We start from the raw sequence: 22,398 nt of genomic DNA, 5'->3' as shown, positions 1-22,398 counted from the left end.
ATGGGATTGTTTGACCAGTACATTTGTCTTTGAGGCAATGGGCATATGCCCATGATCATCAGTACACCAAAAAATTTGTGTATCTCTTCAGTTGTACAATCAACCCATCTAGCCATTGCTGAACGCTTTTTTTACAGGCTTTGAAGCAAGGTACTGATGTGCATACCTCTTAGTTTCCAAAACAATCAAATTCAATAATGTATCATCTAGGAACTGTTTATAAATTTCAAATGGATCATTTTAAATTAAATTGGCCAACAGTTTTTAAGCCTGCATTTCCTGTGAAAGGATATGATCTGCATGTCAATTTTGGTTCTGTCCACTCTAACTTATTTTCTACATATTCACAATGAACCTTACAAACTACATCTTGTACAGGGTCACTTACATTTTCAATATTATTGCCTTCTTCGTCTCCACTCTCCTCTCTAACCCTTTGATATTCCTCATCTACTTCCATCAATTCCAATTCATCTAAATCACTAACAACGCCATCTTCTTCATTCAACTCCTCTGCACTTGTTACATCACTTTCCTCATCTGATGGCATATATTCACTGCCACTAACTGAAAAATCGGTCAAAGAACGATCACTAAAGTCATCATCAAGGGCGTCATCGATGTCTGATTCATCCATTTTCTAAAATAAAAATGAACTCACTGAACTTACAGCAACACAGAACAATCTCTACGACAAGAAGACAGGTAATGGCGGCTTATAAAGAAGGTCTGATTCGTATTGTTGCTAATAGAGCGCTATAAGTAGCTCCGGCAAGTGTCGCACTCTTAAGGCTGCCAATAGAAGCTCTACGCGCACTATTTTTTGTCACTAATAGAGTGCGCCACCGGTGTAGCACGTCGTCTGAGAAAGTACCTTTCTTCACCAGGGGACGACGTGCGCCACCGGTGGCACATACTTTAATGTGAATTAAATATGATAAATATTGATTCATACGTATTATATAACATTATAGAATAATAATATGCGAATAAAACCGTTCCTCATGAACAATACTAACGTCGGGGTTTAGAGTAGTCTATGTTATTAAAACATCGAGAATTATTGATGTTGGAATTTTTGAGCGTGCGCCACCGGTGGCGCATTTCGGGGTGAACGTGTTAAAATGAAAAATCATTGGAAATGATTTACACAATTACGTCTAAAGAAATCAAATTAAAATAAAAAATTGATGATTTTAGCTTTGTAAGCGAAATACTAAAAAGTGACAGAAATTTTTAAGTAGTAAATAAACTACAATAACAACGAAATATTAGTGTTTGAATGTTGATTGAACATAAAATCAGTATAATTGAGATTACTGCATTTCTTACATTACCTTTGTACACATCCAGTGTGTATTACTTATAGCAAAATAATACCTATCAAGTAAGTAAGTATTTTAATTACTTTATAAGTAATTTAAATACTGGTCAGGAAGCAAACATTATTGAAACCGTGTTTATGTTTATGTTAATCAATAGTATTAAATTTAATTCGTTTCTTATTAAATTTGAGTTAATAAGAAACGCGCATGCGGAGTTGAGTTGGTAAATAAGTTGAAACTGCACGTTTTTTTGAATTTATTGTAAGCGTAATCAGCTGTAATCAGCAACAGTCACGTGATCGACGAGTAATTTAACCGCGAGATCTCGCAGTTCCGAGCGTGACATGAACTAATACTCCACAGATGGACTCTGTAAATATGAAATTGAATTGAATTATGATGGAAGTTGATGTATTCAAGTTTAACTATAGGTTTTGACCTGAACTGAACTGAACCGTGGAAGACGGGTTGGTTACCCTCAGAGCAGCTTCTGAAACAATGTCCCAATAACTACTGGAGAGCAGAAGCATTAGTGTATCACAGCATACACTTTAGTACTGGGGGAGAATGGTGCTGAAGTGTAGTTAATGGAGTCAAGTGTATAACAAGTAGATAAACAATGAAGAAGATGTACGTGGTCGACGGAGTTTGAGGATGAACGACAAGTCTAAATGTGCGAAGCGTCTAGGGAGAGTCGTCTTAGGTTGTGCAGTGGAGCAGGGCCCTCAGAGGAGGCCTAGACTCTGACGTGATCCCACTCCGAGGAATCAGCCGAGTCAAAGAGGTGCCGAGCTTGCGCCTTGTCTTGATTTAGTCGCCGAACGTAGAGATGTCAAGTGAGCGCAACATGTCAGTGTTCCGAACAAACCAAGGGGTCTATATAGAAAACGAACCCGTCTTGGAATGATTCGATCGGTTTCCTGGGGGAGCGGCCAACTAGTTGTACCATACAAGGATGGATGGCCGTATGATCGAGGTGTAAAGGAGCAGCTTAGTGTAGGTGGTAAGCGGTGAAGAGCGGCGAAGAAGTGGAGCCAGAGGCATGAAAGCAGACCGGAGATGTGTGGATCCTTCGGGTTGCAGCGACCTTTGTTGAGAGCCGCCTGGTCATCACCATCCCTAGATACCTTGTCGACGTACATATATTTTGAGTGACACGTCACTAAGAGTGAATACCGAAATACAGCCATTTTTGTTATTATCTTTAAGTCAACGGAGTTTTGCAGATCATTTAGGAGGACGATGAAAATGTATAGGAAAATATGAAGTAATACTGAAATAGGGGGCTAAAAATGAAGAAATACTTTTTTATCGGCGAAGAGGTTTATTTCCAACTACACTTCTCAGGAAAGAACTTTAAGCACACTAAAGACGTACGAAGAGGCAGACACAAGTCATGAATAGTAATTAGGTAGTATTACCGGACAATACGGCAGTCAGTTGAATACGCTAAGATTTCAGTTGGCACTACCGGAGTGGAACTAACGTACAGTACAACTTTGACACTAAAGACGTACGAAGAGGCAGACCACAAGTCATGAATAGTAGGTAGTATTACCGGACAATACGGCAGTCAGTTGAATACGCTCAGATTTCAGTTGGCACTACCGGAGTGGAACTAACGTACAGTACAACTTTGACACTAAAGACGTACGAAGAGGCAGACACAAGTCATGAATAGTAGGTAGTATTACCGGACAATACGGCAGTCAGTTGAATACGCTAAGATTTCAGTTGGCACTACCGGAGTGGAACTAACGTACAGTACAACTTTCACAGAGTACAGCTCTCTATTCATGCTGCTGTGCTGTATATGTACAGAGTGTCCCAAACTCCCTACCTTCATAGGGGGTTATTTCATAATAACTTTTATACTTATATCATATTTTGGAAAATAAATCATACAAAACAAAAACATTTTTTAGATATAGAAGATATCTTTTCCTACGGGAATAAGTGACAGCCTTATTATTAAGTATGTAATGGAGTGAGAATCTTTCGAATAGACTTGATCCACCTTAGGGTGGGCATGTTGGCTAGTGAAGGTAACGTATGGAAATGTATTACTGTTATTTTATATATATTGGTTTTTTCAAACAGCTTACAATCTACAAATGGTATGAGCTTCGGAATCTACAAGAATGATTATTGTAACAATTTCAATCGAATTTCAACAATAACAATTAGGGTTACAAATGATATTTAGGGCTATATTTATCCTTACAAGTACTTAATTAGTACAACTTGGAATGAAATTAGATATAAGTTTTTTTTATGACCAGCAAATTGTATTTGATTTGGTGATGGACTTGGAGTTTTCCTTTTCAGTTAAAAGTAGAATTTTAGATATATGTTGAAAAAAAAACCCTTTTCTACATTTATAACAGCTATAGGTCGCATGTAGAAGTGTATCAACGATAATGTTCCAGATATTATTTAATTATGAAGTTTTTACTAATTTACTAAATGATGTACGTTAAATATATAGAGTGGTATTTCATGTATTTCATGAGTTATCTATATTTTTACAAAAAACCATTACCCTTTTCCAATATACATTACATTTTAATATAACCCGGCAATCTATCATTATAGCTATAAAACAGTTCAAAAATCAATTAATGCAAAAAATATTAGAAAATATATAAAATTATCTATAATGCTTCAACGCTTGCCTTTAGGCATGGCGTTTACTTACTTTTCAAACCAGGCTAATATATTAGGCAAGGAGGAATTGCCCCCTCCCCCTGTCATTTTTGAATGTTTCAGACTGCACCGCAGCATCAGTTTATTGGCAGCGTAATCAGCTGTTATCAGTGGCAGTCACGTGATTGATGACCCACTCAATCACGGGCCGCGATACCGACGTGACACTATCTTATATTTCATTGACGGAATCTGTAAATATTAAATTATTGGAAATATTCTGAATGATTAGCATTCATTTATAATATTTATTGAGTTAATCTACATTATTAGTTAGTGAACTTTTTGGTGGATTCTAATTTTATACGATCATATCGACAAACCTATTTATACTGTATAATAGCAGGTACGCTCAGATCAGTGTGTTGCCCTTGTGAAGAAAACTTTTACATTTCTCACTATTTCATATAAGTTACGAGCATAGCTTGATGGTTAAACTAAGTTAATAACTGTCGGTTATCACTTTGAAATAATATTGAAGGAGCAAAAGCGAGTGTAAAAGTAAGTTTATAACCTTGATACAATCAAAAACTTTTATAAGTTTCGATTCAATTCGACAAATACCATTTTAAAAATAGACAAAGGGAAATATTATCATAATTAAATAACTGAATACATGAAGTACAATTACGATTTCCTATGTTTTATTGTACTGATGAAATTATTAATAATTTCAAAAAATCTAAAATACATTCAAATTAAAATTACGTATTCTCGCATAAATTACTAATCAATCATTTTTGGAGAAAGGAGACATAAATAATTATTTTCGTTTGCTTATTTTGTAAAATCGTGTTATCATAACAAAAATAACCTTTTATCTTCTTCTGTCTTTCTTATGGTACAAAACCTGATCACCCATACGTAGCATACGTTTATGATTCTGGCTTTCACATTGAAATGTTCTGTGATAAACCTATTTTAACAATTATTTTAAATGTTTTCTAATAATGTATCAACACTTTCCTTTAGGTACAAGTTTGGCATAGGTTTTTAAAAATTCTCGCCCCCTATGTTCTTCTCCTTATAAGGCCCAACATAATAGAGGTCTAAATTAGTAACTAGTACCTTGTAACTAGTGTTTTCCAAAATAAATAACTAAGATTACCTATTTATTACTGAACCTATACGGATGGTAGAATGGCTTGTTTTTATCCATCGTTCATATTTTAAAAGTAAACATTTAGGGCAATTTGCGTTAGTTGAAGCAAGTAAATAGTATCGCATAAAAATTGCACTATTATCGCCTAATCTAAAAAATAACATTTTTGCTAATATCCTCAGAAATGTAACCTCAGGAGCCTAAATAAGTTTTTTATTTTTTCTCTCGTTATCCGACTACAATAATCTAGATTAATCTCAAATATGAGATTAATATAGATTTTTCTTTTTAATGTTACATTAAAAAGAAAAATTATTTCAATTTCAAACGAATGTAATAAATAAAGACCTGACTCACATAATAAATATAAAGTATTTGATAAGTGAAAATAAAGTAAAGTATATATGACAGGAAATACGTAATTGAATACAGAAATCGTGTTGTGGTAATGTTTTTCTATTGTTACAGTAGGTGGTGTAAAATCTGGAGGCTTTTCAAAACAAGCAAACTTTCAAGTAAGACACGGCCTTATTATTTTGTGTGAAGGGAATGTTGTTCAAAATAAAATCTTCATGAGGGAAGACGCAATTAATTGCGTAGCGATTAAGTTTAAAAAATAGTCCTGAGCAAAGCATTTTGTATATAAAGATATGTAACAACATCTGAAATACAAGTGCTAAACCTATACGGAGGAACGATACAGCTCAAACAAAGTATTTTGTATATAAAGATATGTGACAACATCTGAAATACAAGTGCTAAACCTATACGGAGGAACGGTACAGCTCAAACAAAGTATTTTGTATATAAAGATATGTAACAACATCTGAAATACAAGTGCTAAACCTATACGGAGGAACGATACAGCTCAAACAAAGTATTTTGTATATAAAGATATGTGACAACATCTGAAATACAAGTGCTAAACCTATACGAAGGAACGATACAGCTCAAACAAAGGAATAAAGTGCAACCTTCCTATAAATAATGCGTAAGTACAGGAAATTCAATAAAGTAGTTTCACCAGTCATTCTAGTGTGCCAAAGTCGGAGTTACTATATTCAAGCCTAAAAGTTTTTTAAATATAAACATGTATCACGTAGTACATAGTTCTGAGGATTCTCTTGAAAAGGACATTTATATGAATAATATTTTTCAAAAATGTATTTTATTCAAATTGTAGGATAAAAACATAAAAGATTGAATTTAATGCAAAACATTCCATGCTTGGAAAATTAGGATGGGAACAAATTAACCTTTCCTTGAAAATGATTACAAAGCACGTTCTGTAAAATAAACTATAATGGAGTTGTACTAATTAGATTTCCTTTATTATGATTTAAGGAGATTTAATATAATATATGTTACAACACTAATTGTCCTTCTCCTACACAGTCAGTACGCATGCACAGACATCAAGGTATTCTTAGGCTTGAAAGTACTTAATGTTTTTTAACCCTTACATTGGTTTTAAACAACAATTATTAAAGTATGCATGCACCGCACATTTATACAGAAGTTTAGATTGTTTGATGCATGTCATAATGAAAACAGCAAGTTGTAAGATAGATTATGTTAAGTGGGTCTCACGTTAATCAGGGGCAGCATTAATCACGGGCTGCCAGCAAGTTTGGACCGCTCGGACCACAAACATAAACACTATTCATGACTCAGGAAACACGCCACTTGATGAAGTACTTCAACATTTTGTTGGTTATTTTACTTCGTTGCAGTTCTGTTTAAAGTCTCTGTCCATCCACGTGATTTATTTTTTATCTTTATGTTTTGTTTAAAAACCAAATGGTTTGGGTGGATATTTAAAGAAAGTAGTAATTTAGTTGCATTTATTTCTAGATTCACAAGTGACACACACACACACAATATATATATATATATATATATATATATATAAAACATTAAATAATACATATATATATAATATAATTTACATATATATATATATATAATATTTATAAACTATTAATGTATGAATAGTTATAAATATTATAAGAATTCTGAAAATACAAAAAATAAAACCTACATTTTGATGAATTTAACCTAGACTATTCACACATATTTTCTATATATATATATATATATATATATATATATATATATATATATATATATTTGATAGTTTTATGTTTTGTTTAAATACAAATCTCAGAAACTATACAAATCTAATACTCAAATATTAAGGTATAAATATAAAATGATTTTTAACTGATATATTGTTGTGATGTCAGTTACACATGTTTCATCAACCATATTTCATCGTCTTAGTCATATCGTTTTATTATTAGTTTCAAAAGAAACAAATAATAAATTACATATAATTATATGGCACCTGGAACTATACTTATATAATTATCTACCTGAAACTGCCGTTTTCTATTCCCTCAAGAACAAAAAAATAAATAAATAAATACACAAATTAAAACAAAATAATGAACTCTTTCTAATAAAGCAACGTTTGGAAAATTTTCTGTTAAAAAATATAAATGTTTAGAAATAATTTTATACTCTAAGAAGAAAGACAGCTTCCAACCTTATTCACGAAAGCTTAAAACAATAGGTTTATTCTCAATTTGGAATTACGAGTAGTCACTTCTGAATTAATTAATTTTGATAATTATTCGGGATATCTACAAAATGATGAAAGGAAAACACAAGCTAAGATAGATGAGGCTGAATAAAATTGTTTGTATTGATTGCTGATAAAAATCCCCATGGTTTGTAGCTACTGCCAGTGCACCACGAAACGACCCCTGGCTCGATACAGAGCGTAGTACAGCCGTGTATCGTTGTAGCTACTGCCAGTGCACCACGAAACGACCCCTGGCTCGATACAGAGCGTAGTACAGCCGTGTATCGTTGTAGCTACTGCCAGTGCACCACGAAACGACCCCTGGCTCGATACAGAGCGTAGTACAGCCGTGTATCGTTGTAGCTACTGCCAGTGCACCACGAAACGACCCCTGGCTCGATACAGAGCGTAGTACAGCCGTGTATCGTTGTAGCTACTGCCAGTGCACCACGAAACGACCCCTGGCTCGATACAGAGCGTAGTACAGCCGTGTATCGTTGTAGCTACTGCCAGTGCACCACGAAACGACCCCTGGCTCGATACAGAGCGTAGTACAGCCGTGTATCGTGGCAACGCTCGTTTATTTCGAAGGCGTTCAATAGGCCGTCGGAATAAAAAACTCTTGTTCTATGAAATAGGAATTATCTGGATATTTTGGCATCATTGAGTAATACAAAGAAAAGAAAATCAGTAACACTACGTTACCTGAAGAAGAGATTAAAATTGCAGATATCGAAACGTATTGTTATTGATTTTCTATTGTATAACTGTACCATGGCAAATGCCCGGAAAAATCCTCTTTCCTTCAATTAATGTTTATGTGAACATAATTTAAATCAGTAATTCTGTAACATTTCGTTAAAAATTAATCCCAGTTTTAAATATTTACATAGCTGTGTCAATTATGTTCGACACGATCTAGACTAAAACTTACTGTTTCTTTATTTGAAGTTTATTTTTGACGATGGAAGGATTGTGAATGAAAAATGATTTATCCAGACATTTGCCATCGTACAGTGATGCAAAAGAAACACAGTAACACTACGTTATCTGAAGAAGAGATCAGATTGCAGATCTCGAAACGTTAGTGTTACTGATTTTCTCTTTATCACTGTACGATGGCAAATTTCTAGAAAAAATCCTGTTTCCTTCAATTACTGTTTATTTTATCATAATTTTAAATCCGTTAATTGTGTTACATTTCGTCATTAAATACATATGGATTTCCTTTTTGAAAACTGATAAAAGCAGGTAATAGGTATGATTACAAAAACTAATGGTTACTGTTTGTTGGCGCGTAACGTCTGGGCGAGAATAGTGAAGATGAATCGGCGTCTGCGCCAGCCTCAGACGGAGAAGAACCTAGTTAACTTTAGATAGCCAGTGACATGGAAGAAGATGACACCGACCTAGCTCAGCCGCTATTCGAGATGACAATTCAGCTAGGTAAATTTTTAACAGGGCAATGACATATAACATCAATAAATTGTATAATTTATCAAAGTTTATCAGTTTTTCATATGCATTTACAAAATAAAGGCAATTTTTATTTCTTGTAAGTTAATTTTATTTATTTATGTTGTAATACGTTTTCAACATATTTCTAGTACATTAAGAAATCTATATCAAATAGGTGGCATTTTATACTGTGTTGTAAAAAATAAACAGTATAACATTTTGTTGTCCAAAGGGCGAAATCGGAGCAAAAATATAATATCAAACACTAAAAACTGACTGCAGAAAACATGTTAGAATACAACAAATACTGAATTATAAGTTTACAGGGAAAGTTTCAGACTGAGTACCAAATTTATTTTAGTATTTTTTAAGTTTTTTAGGTTGCACTTACTATAGGCCTCTTGTCAGTCGTATGGGGGTTAGTCAGCGAAAGTAGACCTATTGTAACATGTAGTATATAGTTTAGTTTTAATAATTAGTGTTTGTGTTTTTGTTTTGTTTTAGAGTTAGCGAAGTTGACCACAAAACACGGTGGTTGTGATTCTTGAATTGTGCGTGTCACAACAATCTGGTATGGTTTGTTTATTTTAACCTAGTTTCTAATTATGTGTTAGGTTAGTTATTTACCTGAAGAAGAGATCAGATTAAAGATTTAGAAATGTAGTATTAATGATTTTTTTATCAATGAACTATGGCAAATGTCCGGAAAAAATACTGTTTCCTAAAATAGAGACTGAGTACGTTGAGCCTAATGCTCTGAGCTGTCCAATCTCAAAGTAGCGCCTGCAACACCCTAATAGGCAATAACCCAAGTTCTACTTGTAGAGTGAGGACAATATTCATTTATACAATTTCATAAGCAGTATAACTTGACAATTAACGTCAATCTCCTCTTTGTCAAAGGACTTTTACATAAAAAGTGAACAAGATTTAAAAAATAAATATTTACATTCGTACAAATATATATTTATCTAACTTCAGGATTCGTAGTTTAGTTCTTCCTACATTTCATGTAGACAACGGTTTCTTCTAGTGTATTTACTTCCTTATGCTTACATAGTGTCATGTTTGGGATGCGGTGCAAATATAAAATGTATTAAATTAACCTCAATTTTAAAGTTTACTTTGGAACAAATTTTCAACTCTAGTTTCTTGAGGTCTTTTTATAGCACTTACCACCAAATAAATTACTTCTTTAAAGCAATTTATTAGAGACCGCTTTAATGTTTTCAGTGGACTCATTAATCAAGAGACTTTCAAAAGTTTGTGCTAACTCGCCATCCACTACAGTCAACAGTATTCATGTGTCACTGGAGTTGATGAAGCACTTGAAATGCAAACTTGGCCACTGTGTTGTACACTGCAACATTTCATCAAATTAAAACATAGTTTACTGTTTACCTTCTCATCTTTAAGTAGGGGTTCATAATTAGATCGATGGAGAACATTCTTGTTTTGAAACTAGGGAATGTTTACCCGCTACTAAGATATCTGCTTTTGTTGTCTGGGTTGGATTGTTGTCTTGGCGTTGGTAATGTTCAAGACATAAGTGCAGGACTGTGAATAATATTAATTTTAAGCGTAATAAATTTAATAGCTGAGTCAAAGAGGTAAATATTTAAGTTATTAGTTTATTTGTGGATTTGAATAGAGGTATTGGGGTGATATTAACGATATGAATTGTTTTCACGATTTTTCCAAAGAATTAAATGTATTTTAGAGGTAACGTCTTGAGATATGAAGGATAGTCAGTAACTATTGTTGCTTAAATCTGTTTTGAAAATAAGGAAACTTACATTATCAGTCCATTGAATGATTAGATAGAATGATTGAAAATCTCAAGAAACAGTTTACATATTAAGTCAAATTTAAATATTAGATATTCTAAGAACACTGGTTTTTGCGTGTGAAAACGCAAAATTATTCATTTATGAATAAAACGCATGAAAGTAGTGTAAATATTGGTACAAATATTAACTTTTTAAACTTACACTAAAATTTGTTTTATATACATGGAAACATATAATGTGAATAAATATTAATACCACAATTTTTACCTCCATGTATTGAAACTAAAGTGTGGAAACATGGAAACCTATATAGTGCAAAAGGAAATTTTTACACTACATAATAAAAGATAACCTGATAAAAGATTTGATTAAAAATAAAACACACCTGCAAAACAGTATTATAAGTTGACTCTGTATTGGCTGTTCTTACACAAAGTGATTCAATATGGAAGGTCTATTTTGCGTAAACCGTATCAGTTGAAGTATACGTTGTGTTGTGAAGAATACAAAGCCTCCTTCGTCTGAAAACAGGATTGAATTTTCCTTTCAGAAATCTCGCATTGAATGTACGTACATTGAAGGAATGCATTGCAGCACCTACTCTATAGTCAATAGAGCAGTAGGGTTTCTTTGTGCCTAGTCAGGTTTGTTTTGATTTTAACGCAATAATATAATTTATTCAACTAAGCTGGAAAAACTATATGGGAAATCATATAATATAAGCTACTATTTAGAAAGCTGTGTCATAATCTGATAGTACATTTTATAACTAAAACGATTTTTAATTATATAACCGATTTCGTATTTTGCTGATTTTTTTGGAATATATTGGGAATGGTTGGAGAAGCTAGAGTCTGTATGTATGTTTATGCCAATGCTAAAGGTCTATGTTTTGCATGGAAAAGGTTTTCTTTACAATATTTGCAAAATTATTTACATCTTTTGATAAAGTAATATATATCTATAAAATATACGATAATTTCAATAAATAATTTATACTGTAAAACTTTTACTAACGTATAACATAAATATGAAACGGGATTTTGAAAATTTGCCATCGTTAAGTCTTACAAATATTAAAAAAAAATTCAAAAATGTATCTCTCCCTTCTGAAAATAGTACAAATAAAAGTGCCGAAACCTTGTTTTCTGATGTGAAATCTTTTCAATCGACTAAAGCAAACTCTATACAAAGAGTATGAGTTGTAAGCTATTTGCTATATGTTCAAGTTCAACCAGTGCTATACTCATATTACAGCACACACACAACCACTTAGAATGTTCTCATGCTAACTCATAAACTTAAGTGCTTAAGCATTGTAACTGTTAATGGTTTATTTGATAGAGATTGTGGCTAGAAAGAAAATTGTTTTTGTATTATTATTAAATTTATATAATATTGATTGTTTCATTACACTGCCTAAAATAAAACACAAATTGTACACACCTTTAAAATAAATCAAATTATGAATAAAAGAAAAGTGAATTTTAAATTTATTTAAGCAACAATTTAATGTTGATATGTTAATGGTTTTGTGGATAAAATAATACAATTAATGTTATACTTTGTTATTTAACAGTATAATTGCATTTTGTTATTGTGAATGAGGTATTGTTTATAAAACGTAAAAGGATTACGGTTCCTTACCTATAGTTTTTCTACAGCGATGGCTAATAAAATTAAAAATATTAAATACAGCACATAATTTCGGACCTTTGCTTGATCTAAAATAGCTAAGTAATAACAACGCTAGAATACATAGTTGAGAATATTTTTACTGAACGTTTTTAGTACAAATGCGGGTATAACACTGGGGCTGGTTACGGCAAAAGTTTCCCCCAAGTTAAACGGCCCGCAAGTAATTACTTTTAGACGGGTTCTGTTGAGATATTTCCTTTCCGTGTAATATTCTTGATGTTTTTACGTCCTCTTTAAGAAAGGGTGTTCTTTTGGGATGGCTTACACAAACCAACAGTATATTTAACTGATTAAAAGTACTATGTCAATGTCATTAATGCCCCCTGAGTTTCATTAAGAAAGTTACGTTTGTTTTATAAAACAACCAACACAATAAACTGAGTACCTCGGAATAGGAAATGTTCATTCTTACAGGACTCGTGGCAGTGAACTTATCGTCCTTGGCAACAGAGTTAACCCTTTCAGGTCGCAAATTTTTTATCCTTGATTTCAGCCAGGTCGCGACTGTTTTTAGTGATTTTAGCAATGCATTACATTTCTAGTTGTTTAAACAACTGTAGATGTTTAATTTGCCAAACAAAAATATATTCTTTTTGTTAGGACTGTTAAAATTATTAAAATATAAATGAAATACAGTTTTTTATCAAACTGGTAATTTTTTTTATTGTTAAAAAATATATATCTAAAATTCAAATATGTATACAAAATTTTACATAACTTGATATTATTTGTTTATCATTACCTTCTAAAAATTAAACACATAACCCTATTTATAACTTTTTATGAATGTTTTATGATAGTTTCTTACCTTTTATGAAGATCTTTTGAAGGTTGAATACATACGCATTGTATAATAAAAAAACTATTTATAACACTAAATATGTCACTTTATCGAATTCATTTGGAACACAACCAAAAAATTTTTTTTGGTACTAAATAATTTACACTATGGAAACAATTAGATTACATATTTACAATAAAAGGCTATAAAGTTTCTAAACTGTGAAAATCAAATTTTTCTATAATTATTTATATGTTTTGAGAGTGTGATACTTCTCAAAAAACACTCTGTAGGACACAAACTTGGTTTCTGGGTGCAGGTGGCGCAATAAAACATTGTCTCTTTCCTCTTAATTTTTCTGTTGCTGCACACTTTACAGTCTTTTTTCTTATTTTCAAAGCTTCTTAGGAAGTGCTGTTTACCATCAATCCATGAGTGCCAGATTGACCTAGGCTTTAGAGGTTGGGCTAAATGAATTTTTTCTGATGCAAATCGGTTGGTCTCTTTGACTATATTTGACAGTAGCTCTGATGTAAAAAACAATTGAAAAAAACTGTAAAACACTTACAGGTTTGTTTGTAGATGGTGGTTTGTAGCCCCCACTTGCATTTGTGTATGAATATTGAACAAAGTCTGGCCCGTTGTAAGCACACCAATCAGTAGAGGGCCTATTAGATTGAGAAGGTCCTTGTCCTAAATTGCCTTCATCACTGTCATCACTATCTTCATCAGATAAATTTTCTAACGTTGGTAAAATCACTTCTTCATCACTGTCACTACTGAATCCTGATAGTTCTTCATCTAGGCCTAGTTCATCTGCAATTGCAGTGTCACTAAGAGCACTTGTAGAAGGCCTTGGGTTATCCATTTTTATTATAATCACTGGATATAATGTCATAAAATATAACTGTTCATTGAAAAACTAAAAAGATAATATTGTTTAGTCTGTAACTAAATAAAAACTAATTTTCAGCTGAGGCTAGTAGCTCAAAACTTACAACTATTACACTTGTCTTCAAACTCCTTATTGCACACGAATAATTTATTTACATAAAAAGACACATTCCTGAACACATTATTACTTATACTACTTCTAACAACACCTACTCATTTATAAAACAAATATCTAAAAAAATTACGTTAACCTCAACAAACACTCACGATCGAACTCAGTGAGAAAGTAAAACACTGGCTAGCATTCGCATAGCAACAGACGCACGTGGCCGTGAGTCACGCCGGAAACAGCTGTCAACAGAAAAGGAAAACCTCTAGAAGTTCGAAAATCGGCCACTAGAGCGCAACAGTTCACGGGCTTGCATAATGGCGCGGTACCGCGCCATACGCGCGATGTTGAAATATTTTATTGGCGCCGTACTGCGCCATACGACCGGAAAGGGTTTTAAACGGATTGATCGTTTCCAATTCAATGCCAGACGTAGTATTTCTTGTTCACGAAAGTAATTATGGGACTAGTGTTTAGTGAAATATTGATGAGGAATGACATCATGATGACGACATTGAAACTAACACAAAACAGTCCGTAACATAGCAACGCTAGGACACGTGATGCCACAGTAATCACTGGTAATCCGTGGCCACTAATCTAGTAATGTTTACATTAATTGCGATATTGTCTATTGCGCTCTCACTAAATGACAGAACAAAATGATACTTAATTACAAGCATTACACACAGTTTTAATGCCAATCTCACACAATTTTTGACCATCTTTAAAATTGACGCTTCAAATATCAATCCAAATACTGCCCAATTCGGATGATAATAATAGTGAAATATTATTCACTATTTACCCCCACCTCTTCTGAGACGCGAAGGACGCGCATCTTCGGAGAAATTGTGCATATTTTGAATTTATGAGAGTTTACAGCCTCAAAAAGAAGGCAGTCCGAATCATATTCATTTATAGTCAATTTTAGAATGTTACGTTAAACATTAAAAAGCCAGTCATCCATTGAAAGCACTAGAAATGCTATAAATACTGTGTATAAGGTTTTATGTTGGACAATGGAAGGTTTGAAAGGATAAACAGGATTTCGGACATATTTGCCTTATGTTATAGGTTATTAAAAAGGTATAACACAAACGTTTCGAGGGTTGGAGTCTATCCTCTTCATCAGGTGGGAAGGCATTAATAAATAACAATTGAGACGAATAGAAAGAGGTAAATAAAGGAAAGAAAAGAGTTCAAGGTACCTAGCTCCAGTCCAGGCCTTGTCACTGCACAAGATGCAAGTTCCGTGCACAAATCACAACGCCTGGACTGGACTCCAAACACCTTTTCGGGTATTTTTGAACCCTTTTTCTTTTTCTTTTTGTTTATATTAATACCTCTCCCCATCTGACAAAAAGGATAAATTCCAATCCTCCGAACGTTGTGCTATACCTTTTATAACCTATGACGATAGCAAATATCCGAAATCCTGTTATCCTTTCGAACTATTCAAGTTGCTCTCTCTCTAAATTCTGGAATCTTCAATGTGTTTTCTGCCCAAACGTCTATCCACATGCGGCCGGGACATACACACGTATGAGATCAGAGAGAGACTCTACTAGACTGGATAGCACTGCAGGCGGTGTATGAGCACTTACTCTCACAGGAAGATGTACAACCTGGTCAAAAGTTTGCCAGATTCGGTAAAAAGGTGCAATCATCTCAAGGCACCCAAGAGTCGTCTATAACGGTCCATGAAGTCTCAGGAGTTTCATAGTACTGATGAGATCCTGGCACATAACTGGACGGTGGACTGAGGTGGATAACCGATGCCAGTACTGGACTATTGGATCTTACCGTGCATGATGACTTGTGTGAATGATTGAGATTTACTCGCCCCTTTAGGACTAAAACCCAGACAACTCGCTTCACGTGTATGTATGTAACTAAACCAGAGATCTGTTACTCATTGTTTATAGATTATTTTGTACTAGCACATACCTGCGAATTCTATGCAACGTTCTGCGTATTTTTGTAATAGCTCTCACGATTTCACTAAACACTTGATCATTCCACAAGAATCCATTGATTTTAGATACTCCAAGGTCGAAGTTCTTAGCTGTCTTAGTGAAATCACTTCTGATGTAATACGATAGGGTCCTATTATATTTAAAAAATTAAAGTAGTCATATATCAGGTACCCATTTGTAAGTGCCCAAGATTAAGAGGATCGGAAGTTAAGCACAATTGCGAGTAATTCTTAATTCAGGTATTTGCCACAAGAAACAATATGAATAGGCCTGTATATAATTTTTAATGAGGTTGAATTCAAAATAGTGCAGTTATATAAATAGGAATCTGTACTGTTTTGAATGAAATACGATCAGTTTTGCATGAATATCGATATTTTTAATAAAACTAAAATTAAAATAAAACATCAATAATACTAACACATGTGTATACTTACATTAATGAATATGGCAGTTGTCATCCATTTGTTAATATGATACATTATATAGTAAAGAACATTTTCTTGCTTCCCAATTTATGTTCGCAATATCATAATAGTTACCTATTTTCTCGGTCCAGTCTAGGAATTGTATAGCAGTATTTATACAAATCACTCTAGTACACACCTCATCAGCGCGGAATGGATCTGATGTCCCCTCGACGATTTTCTGTCATAAAAATTGCAGTTAGTATATCGTGTATTGCTTATATTTATAAGCCTATATTTATCCCAAAGACCGTAAGAATGTCTATATCAAATTTCAGCATTATTGTATGAATGGTATACGCGTGAAAGCCAAACAAACAAACAAACAAAGGCATTTCCCATTTATAATATTATTATGATTAGAATTAGGATTTGGCGTTTCTGTCAAAATGTGTCTGGATGCCGTTTTCTGTTCCCTTTCATCAATTTGTGTAAAAAATTATATTATGTATAAAAAAGTTGAAATATGTAGTAGTATATCAGAGCGCAGGTATAGTTTACAAAATATATAGCTTTAGTTTATTATCATTGCAGTTGTAATAAAAGTTTGCATTCATGCATAAACAAAAACTGTTATTAAAAGATTAACTATAGGGTTAATGGAACAAAGAAATGGAGTCAAGGGAAAATGTTTATCACTGCTAATAAATTGTTAAAGTTAATTAATGTTGCTTGGACCGCTATGAGAAAACTTGACTTAGCAAACTATTTCCGGCGTATTGTACACTTCCATTACAAAGAGATTTTTATCAAAACAATTATTTTTACAATACTTAAGATATAATTTGACGTTGATTTCATCCTTACTGTACATAATATCCTGTGTATTATCAACATATATTAAGAAGTTTGAAATCTTAAGACATCTTTGTGGGATTCCCAATATTTCTCGTATCATTGTTAGTAATCGTTGATAAATACATTCTTGTTTTAAAATCATAAAAAATATTTTACTGTATATTAATTGCGAATGCCTTTGATAACAAAAATTTGTTCGGCGCTTTTCATGCTCGTTTAGTGTAAACTTCCACATACAAATTTTTGCATACCTTTTCACTTTGTTTATAAATTGAACACAAACTGTCACTTCCACATAATTGTGTTTTTTGTTTTCGTAACTGCACAAATAGAGTTTAGTATTTATATTTTACAAATGATTAGAGACAATAGACTTTTTAAGTATGAACACATAGCCACCGTTAACAATTAAAAGTGTATTGAACCGAACTTATGAAATTTTTAAAGCATTCTGTATGCCAAATGTCATATTATAATTTGTTTTGTTATACTTTAGATTCGCTATATTTGTAATGATTTTTGGACCCATATTTAAAAATTACCTCGTTTCCATTGCAAAATATATTTGAAGTATATTTACACTTCATAATAGCATAGAGTGCGTTTACTGTCAAAATTGATAACAAGAGGTGATAAACGTAACAAAAAACTTCAATAATAAGTAATTATAGCAATTTGAAATAAGACTTCAATAGTAAATAGGCTTTAATCACTTGTAAAATATAGCTATTTCACGAAAATGTATTTTGTTTACTCATGAAATGGTACTTAAATCCTAAAAAGTTAAACTGGAGTGTTAAATAACATCTGGTAGGTCGAGAGCATTACAGTGGTTCAAGTGTCGGAGAAGAATGTGAGGAATTCCGGTTATATACTCTCCGTGAAGAATTTCCACTCTAAACATGCAGGCGATGTATTTTAATATACGCAACTCACCAATGTTACAGGAGACTCTACACAATTCTTCATTTTATCATGATAAACCAATGAAGGAATTTCATTCATGGGACGTAATTTAAACAAATAATAAGTATATATGAAAAAGTTGATAAAAATAGGATATAAACAAAACTTTATAAGGGTTAAAGTGTCATAAACACATAACATTTCTGGCAAGTGCAATAAGTTGTACTTGCTTATGACATGAAATTATAATAGGTTAAAAGATTGATTAAATGTAAAATGGGAACAAATGTAATGGTCTACAATACTGCCATTAGGTTACACATGTGGTTAAAATGTAGCTAATGTCTCAAAAAACTGTAGCGAGCAGTGTAAAATACTGGTTAAAACAATAAATAGAACAATTATAAACTTAAAATGTCACGTAAAAATGTAATTTTTGACGATAAAATGTAAGCTGTTTGAAAATAGGTATGTGTATAAGTTATTAAACGTTTTATATGCAAATTACATAATAGCTAACATTTTATTGTATATAGAAACAATATTTGAAGTGTACATATTCCATCCCAATTATGGCCAATTTATAGACCATCAAAAATATAGGCTATAAATTCAAAAACACTGGTTTTTAACATCGTTTAATTGTTCCGATCGGCTATTGATTAAAATTTTCTTTGGTAAATAAGAATAATTGTATAAATTTTGCCGTACCCCTTAGCTAACTCTACTAGAATAAGAACAAAAAAAATCTTCACCAATTGAAAAGCAATTTTGAGGGCACTGGCTTTCATCAAAATAATATAGTGGAGGCTCAATGTCTGATAAAATATGATAATTAGATGCGCCACAACCTTACAAGTTTTAAAGTTTCTTAAGACTTTAACAGCGTTGTTTCTTTGACAACTATATTTAATTGAATATGAAAATTATTAATTCATCCTTACTTGACCCAATGTTTGACAAGAATACTCGTATATTCTGATTACCAAAACGATAAATTTGTTGTAGGAATTGAGAATAGGGTTTATTATCCTCAGTGTTCATCTTAGTTTAATCATTGGGTTTCGTCTTCATTGAGCTGATGGAATCCACAATAATCAACAGTGGTCAGAGAATTTATTAATATGAACCATTTAACTGGTGCAACTCTGGGCGAATCCCAAGGGGAATCGTAATCACCGCTAATCGTTTGCTGGAATAAGCACGAACATAATATATAAATTAATAGTTGCCTACTAGGCTTTAATTCACATGCACACATTTGTATACGGTCTTAATTATACTAAAAATAATTTAATTTAATCATATTTCTCCAAATTAAATTTACCTCACAAGTAAACAAATAACACATTTCCGGATGGTATACAATATAACATATAAAAAAAACCTGTTCATCTATTTCTCATTTATAATTATAGAACAATCAACCAAAATGTTACGTCACATCGAGTTGTTTTTAAACAAAGAAAATTGCAATTGATTATTAACATAATAACGTGGTTAGATTTGCGTTCCTGAGACGGAAACATCAAATTATTCCATTGGGATATTCAACTATAGAAAAAAAAACACAAAATATAAAATTAGATTAAAACAATATCGCTTATTATAGCACGAAGAAGGAACAGAATACTCTTATACTCTTCTAATTCGAAATATAAAGTATAGGACATCCGTTGAATAGCTTTCTTACTTGAGTGTTGTCTCAGCGGAATATTGTGGACTAGTTTCAACATATATGCTTGCTTATTTCCAACATTTAACTTACATAACGGGTAAGGTTTTGCATGTAAAAAACAAAATAAAGTCAATTTTAAGATAGAAATATTATTTCTAATATTTTTGTTTATTACTCCAAAGTGATTGAACAAATTCTAATCCTGTAAATATCCTGAAGTTGAAGGGAAGGATTTTTCATTTGCATATGCAATGACTTGAATGCTTTAAAATTATGTAATATATTTTTGTCAATTTTATTTTCAGCAATTAGTTGAAGTAATTTAAACCGTAATCAGTCGAAGTAATAAAAAACCTCCTTTTATATAAATAGCGTAAATTAACTACAAAAGTGGTACTTATAACTCCAACAATAAAAAAAATTGAGTTATGTACTCTGAGTTCATGAAATACTGATACGGTTATTAAACAAATTTAAGTATTTTTCAAAATAAACGAAGCTTCAAAGAAGCAAGTTACTTGTTGAATATATTCTCTCTATAACATACTATGGGTGGTCTACATAAAATCGGATGGAAAAAAGTAAGTAAAAGTCTGACAGACATTATTAATGAACAAATGAATACATTAACATGTTGACTACCTGATTGTTTATACAGAGTGGTATCGACCCTAAATAATTCATTTGATTTTATGGGTATGTTTTGCTACGTGATACGGACGTTGACAAATGTAGGTATAAATGTTCGCCCACACAAGGACGGAGATGTCCGTGGTAAGTTCCGAGGGCGGGGGGGGGGGGGGCGGGCGGTGTTTTATTGACAGATCAGCTGTTTGGGGGATTTATGGCACTCGCTTCATTGAATATAGCGGTTCCTTCTTATTGAACCGTCTGCCCTCAGCCAAACACATCCAGGCTGCTGTGAAGGTGGCGGCGGTTGCAGTTACCTGCAACTGGTAAACCTTCACACCGAGCATGTGTTGTGGCTACTAAATAATTGTGTTCACAATTAGTACTTAAGCAATAATTTTGAAGACATACCTAACATGTTTACTTTTAGGAGTTTCCTTTGAAATTAGTCACAATTTATTTAGAAAGCAGTTTTTAAAATGCTGAAATTAAGGGAAATTGTTTGTAACTAAATTAAGATTACAATTAAAAACCAATTCACTGTAAAGACAAAGCAACAAATTAATTGTAACAGGGATGTCATAAATCAGGTACAATAACAATTATTTAATTTTTGAATTACATTTAATACTCAATGAATCGTATTTATAATATTTTAGTGTCATATCGGAAAATACACATATATCTTTAAAGTATATATTGCATTGTATTATGTATAGGGTTCCTGTCACTAATGATTGAAATAGCTTATTACAATATTTTAAAAAAAGGTTATTTTTAATGTGTTAATGTAAAAATCGTGTGAGAAAATATAACTGATTTTCAATTTTATGGTTATATAAATTAATATTTCGTTGTTTGCAGGTAACTATGGTATGTTAGTCCTATTTTTGATTTGCAAAATCTGTACAAAGTACGTAAAGCAGTACATTGTTTGTGCTGGACCTCATAAATATGAACTTTTTAAGTACGAAAACAGCAGATATATTTGAACTTTTCTTCTCAGACTACTTTCATTTATACCAATATTAACTTTCTTAACAATACAACATTTTAGTCCTGTATTGAATTCCTTTTCGTAAAGCACCGAATATTTATTCTTATAAACACACACACACACACACACACACACACACACACACACACACACACACACACACACACACACACACACACACACACACACACACACACACACACACACCACACACACACACACACACACACACACACACACACACACACACACACACACACACACACACACACACACACACCACACACACACACACACACACAACACACCACACACACACACACACACACACACACACACACACACACACACACACCACACACCACACACACACACACACACACACACTCACACACACACACACACACACACACACACACACACACACACACACACCACACACACACACACACTCACACTCACACACACACACACACACACACACCACACACAC

At 32.8% G+C, this 22,398-nt stretch overlaps 1 protein-coding gene across 1 annotated transcript; it reads right to left on the bottom strand.

The window, feature by feature from the left end:
• Nucleotides 1-388: 388 nt before the first annotated feature.
• Nucleotides 389-14,315, bottom strand: LOC124373632 (the record flags this gene model as incomplete). The annotated part of the gene is made up of 2 exons (XM_046831985.1): nt 14,016-14,315; nt 389-640 (listed from the first exon to the last, which is right to left on the bottom strand). Coding segments are annotated over exons 1-2 (552 nt in total), but the record flags the coding sequence as incomplete, so codon positions are not given.
• Nucleotides 14,316-22,398: the final 8,083 nt, after the last annotated feature.

This window comes from Homalodisca vitripennis, unplaced genomic scaffold, assembly GCF_021130785.1.
Source record: "Homalodisca vitripennis isolate AUS2020 unplaced genomic scaffold, UT_GWSS_2.1 ScUCBcl_6078;HRSCAF=13122, whole genome shotgun sequence".
Taxonomy (NCBI): Eukaryota; Metazoa; Arthropoda; class Insecta; order Hemiptera; family Cicadellidae; genus Homalodisca; species Homalodisca vitripennis.
The sequence above is the reverse complement of the archived record's forward strand: the minus strand, read 5'-3'. Positions and strand labels throughout refer to the sequence as shown.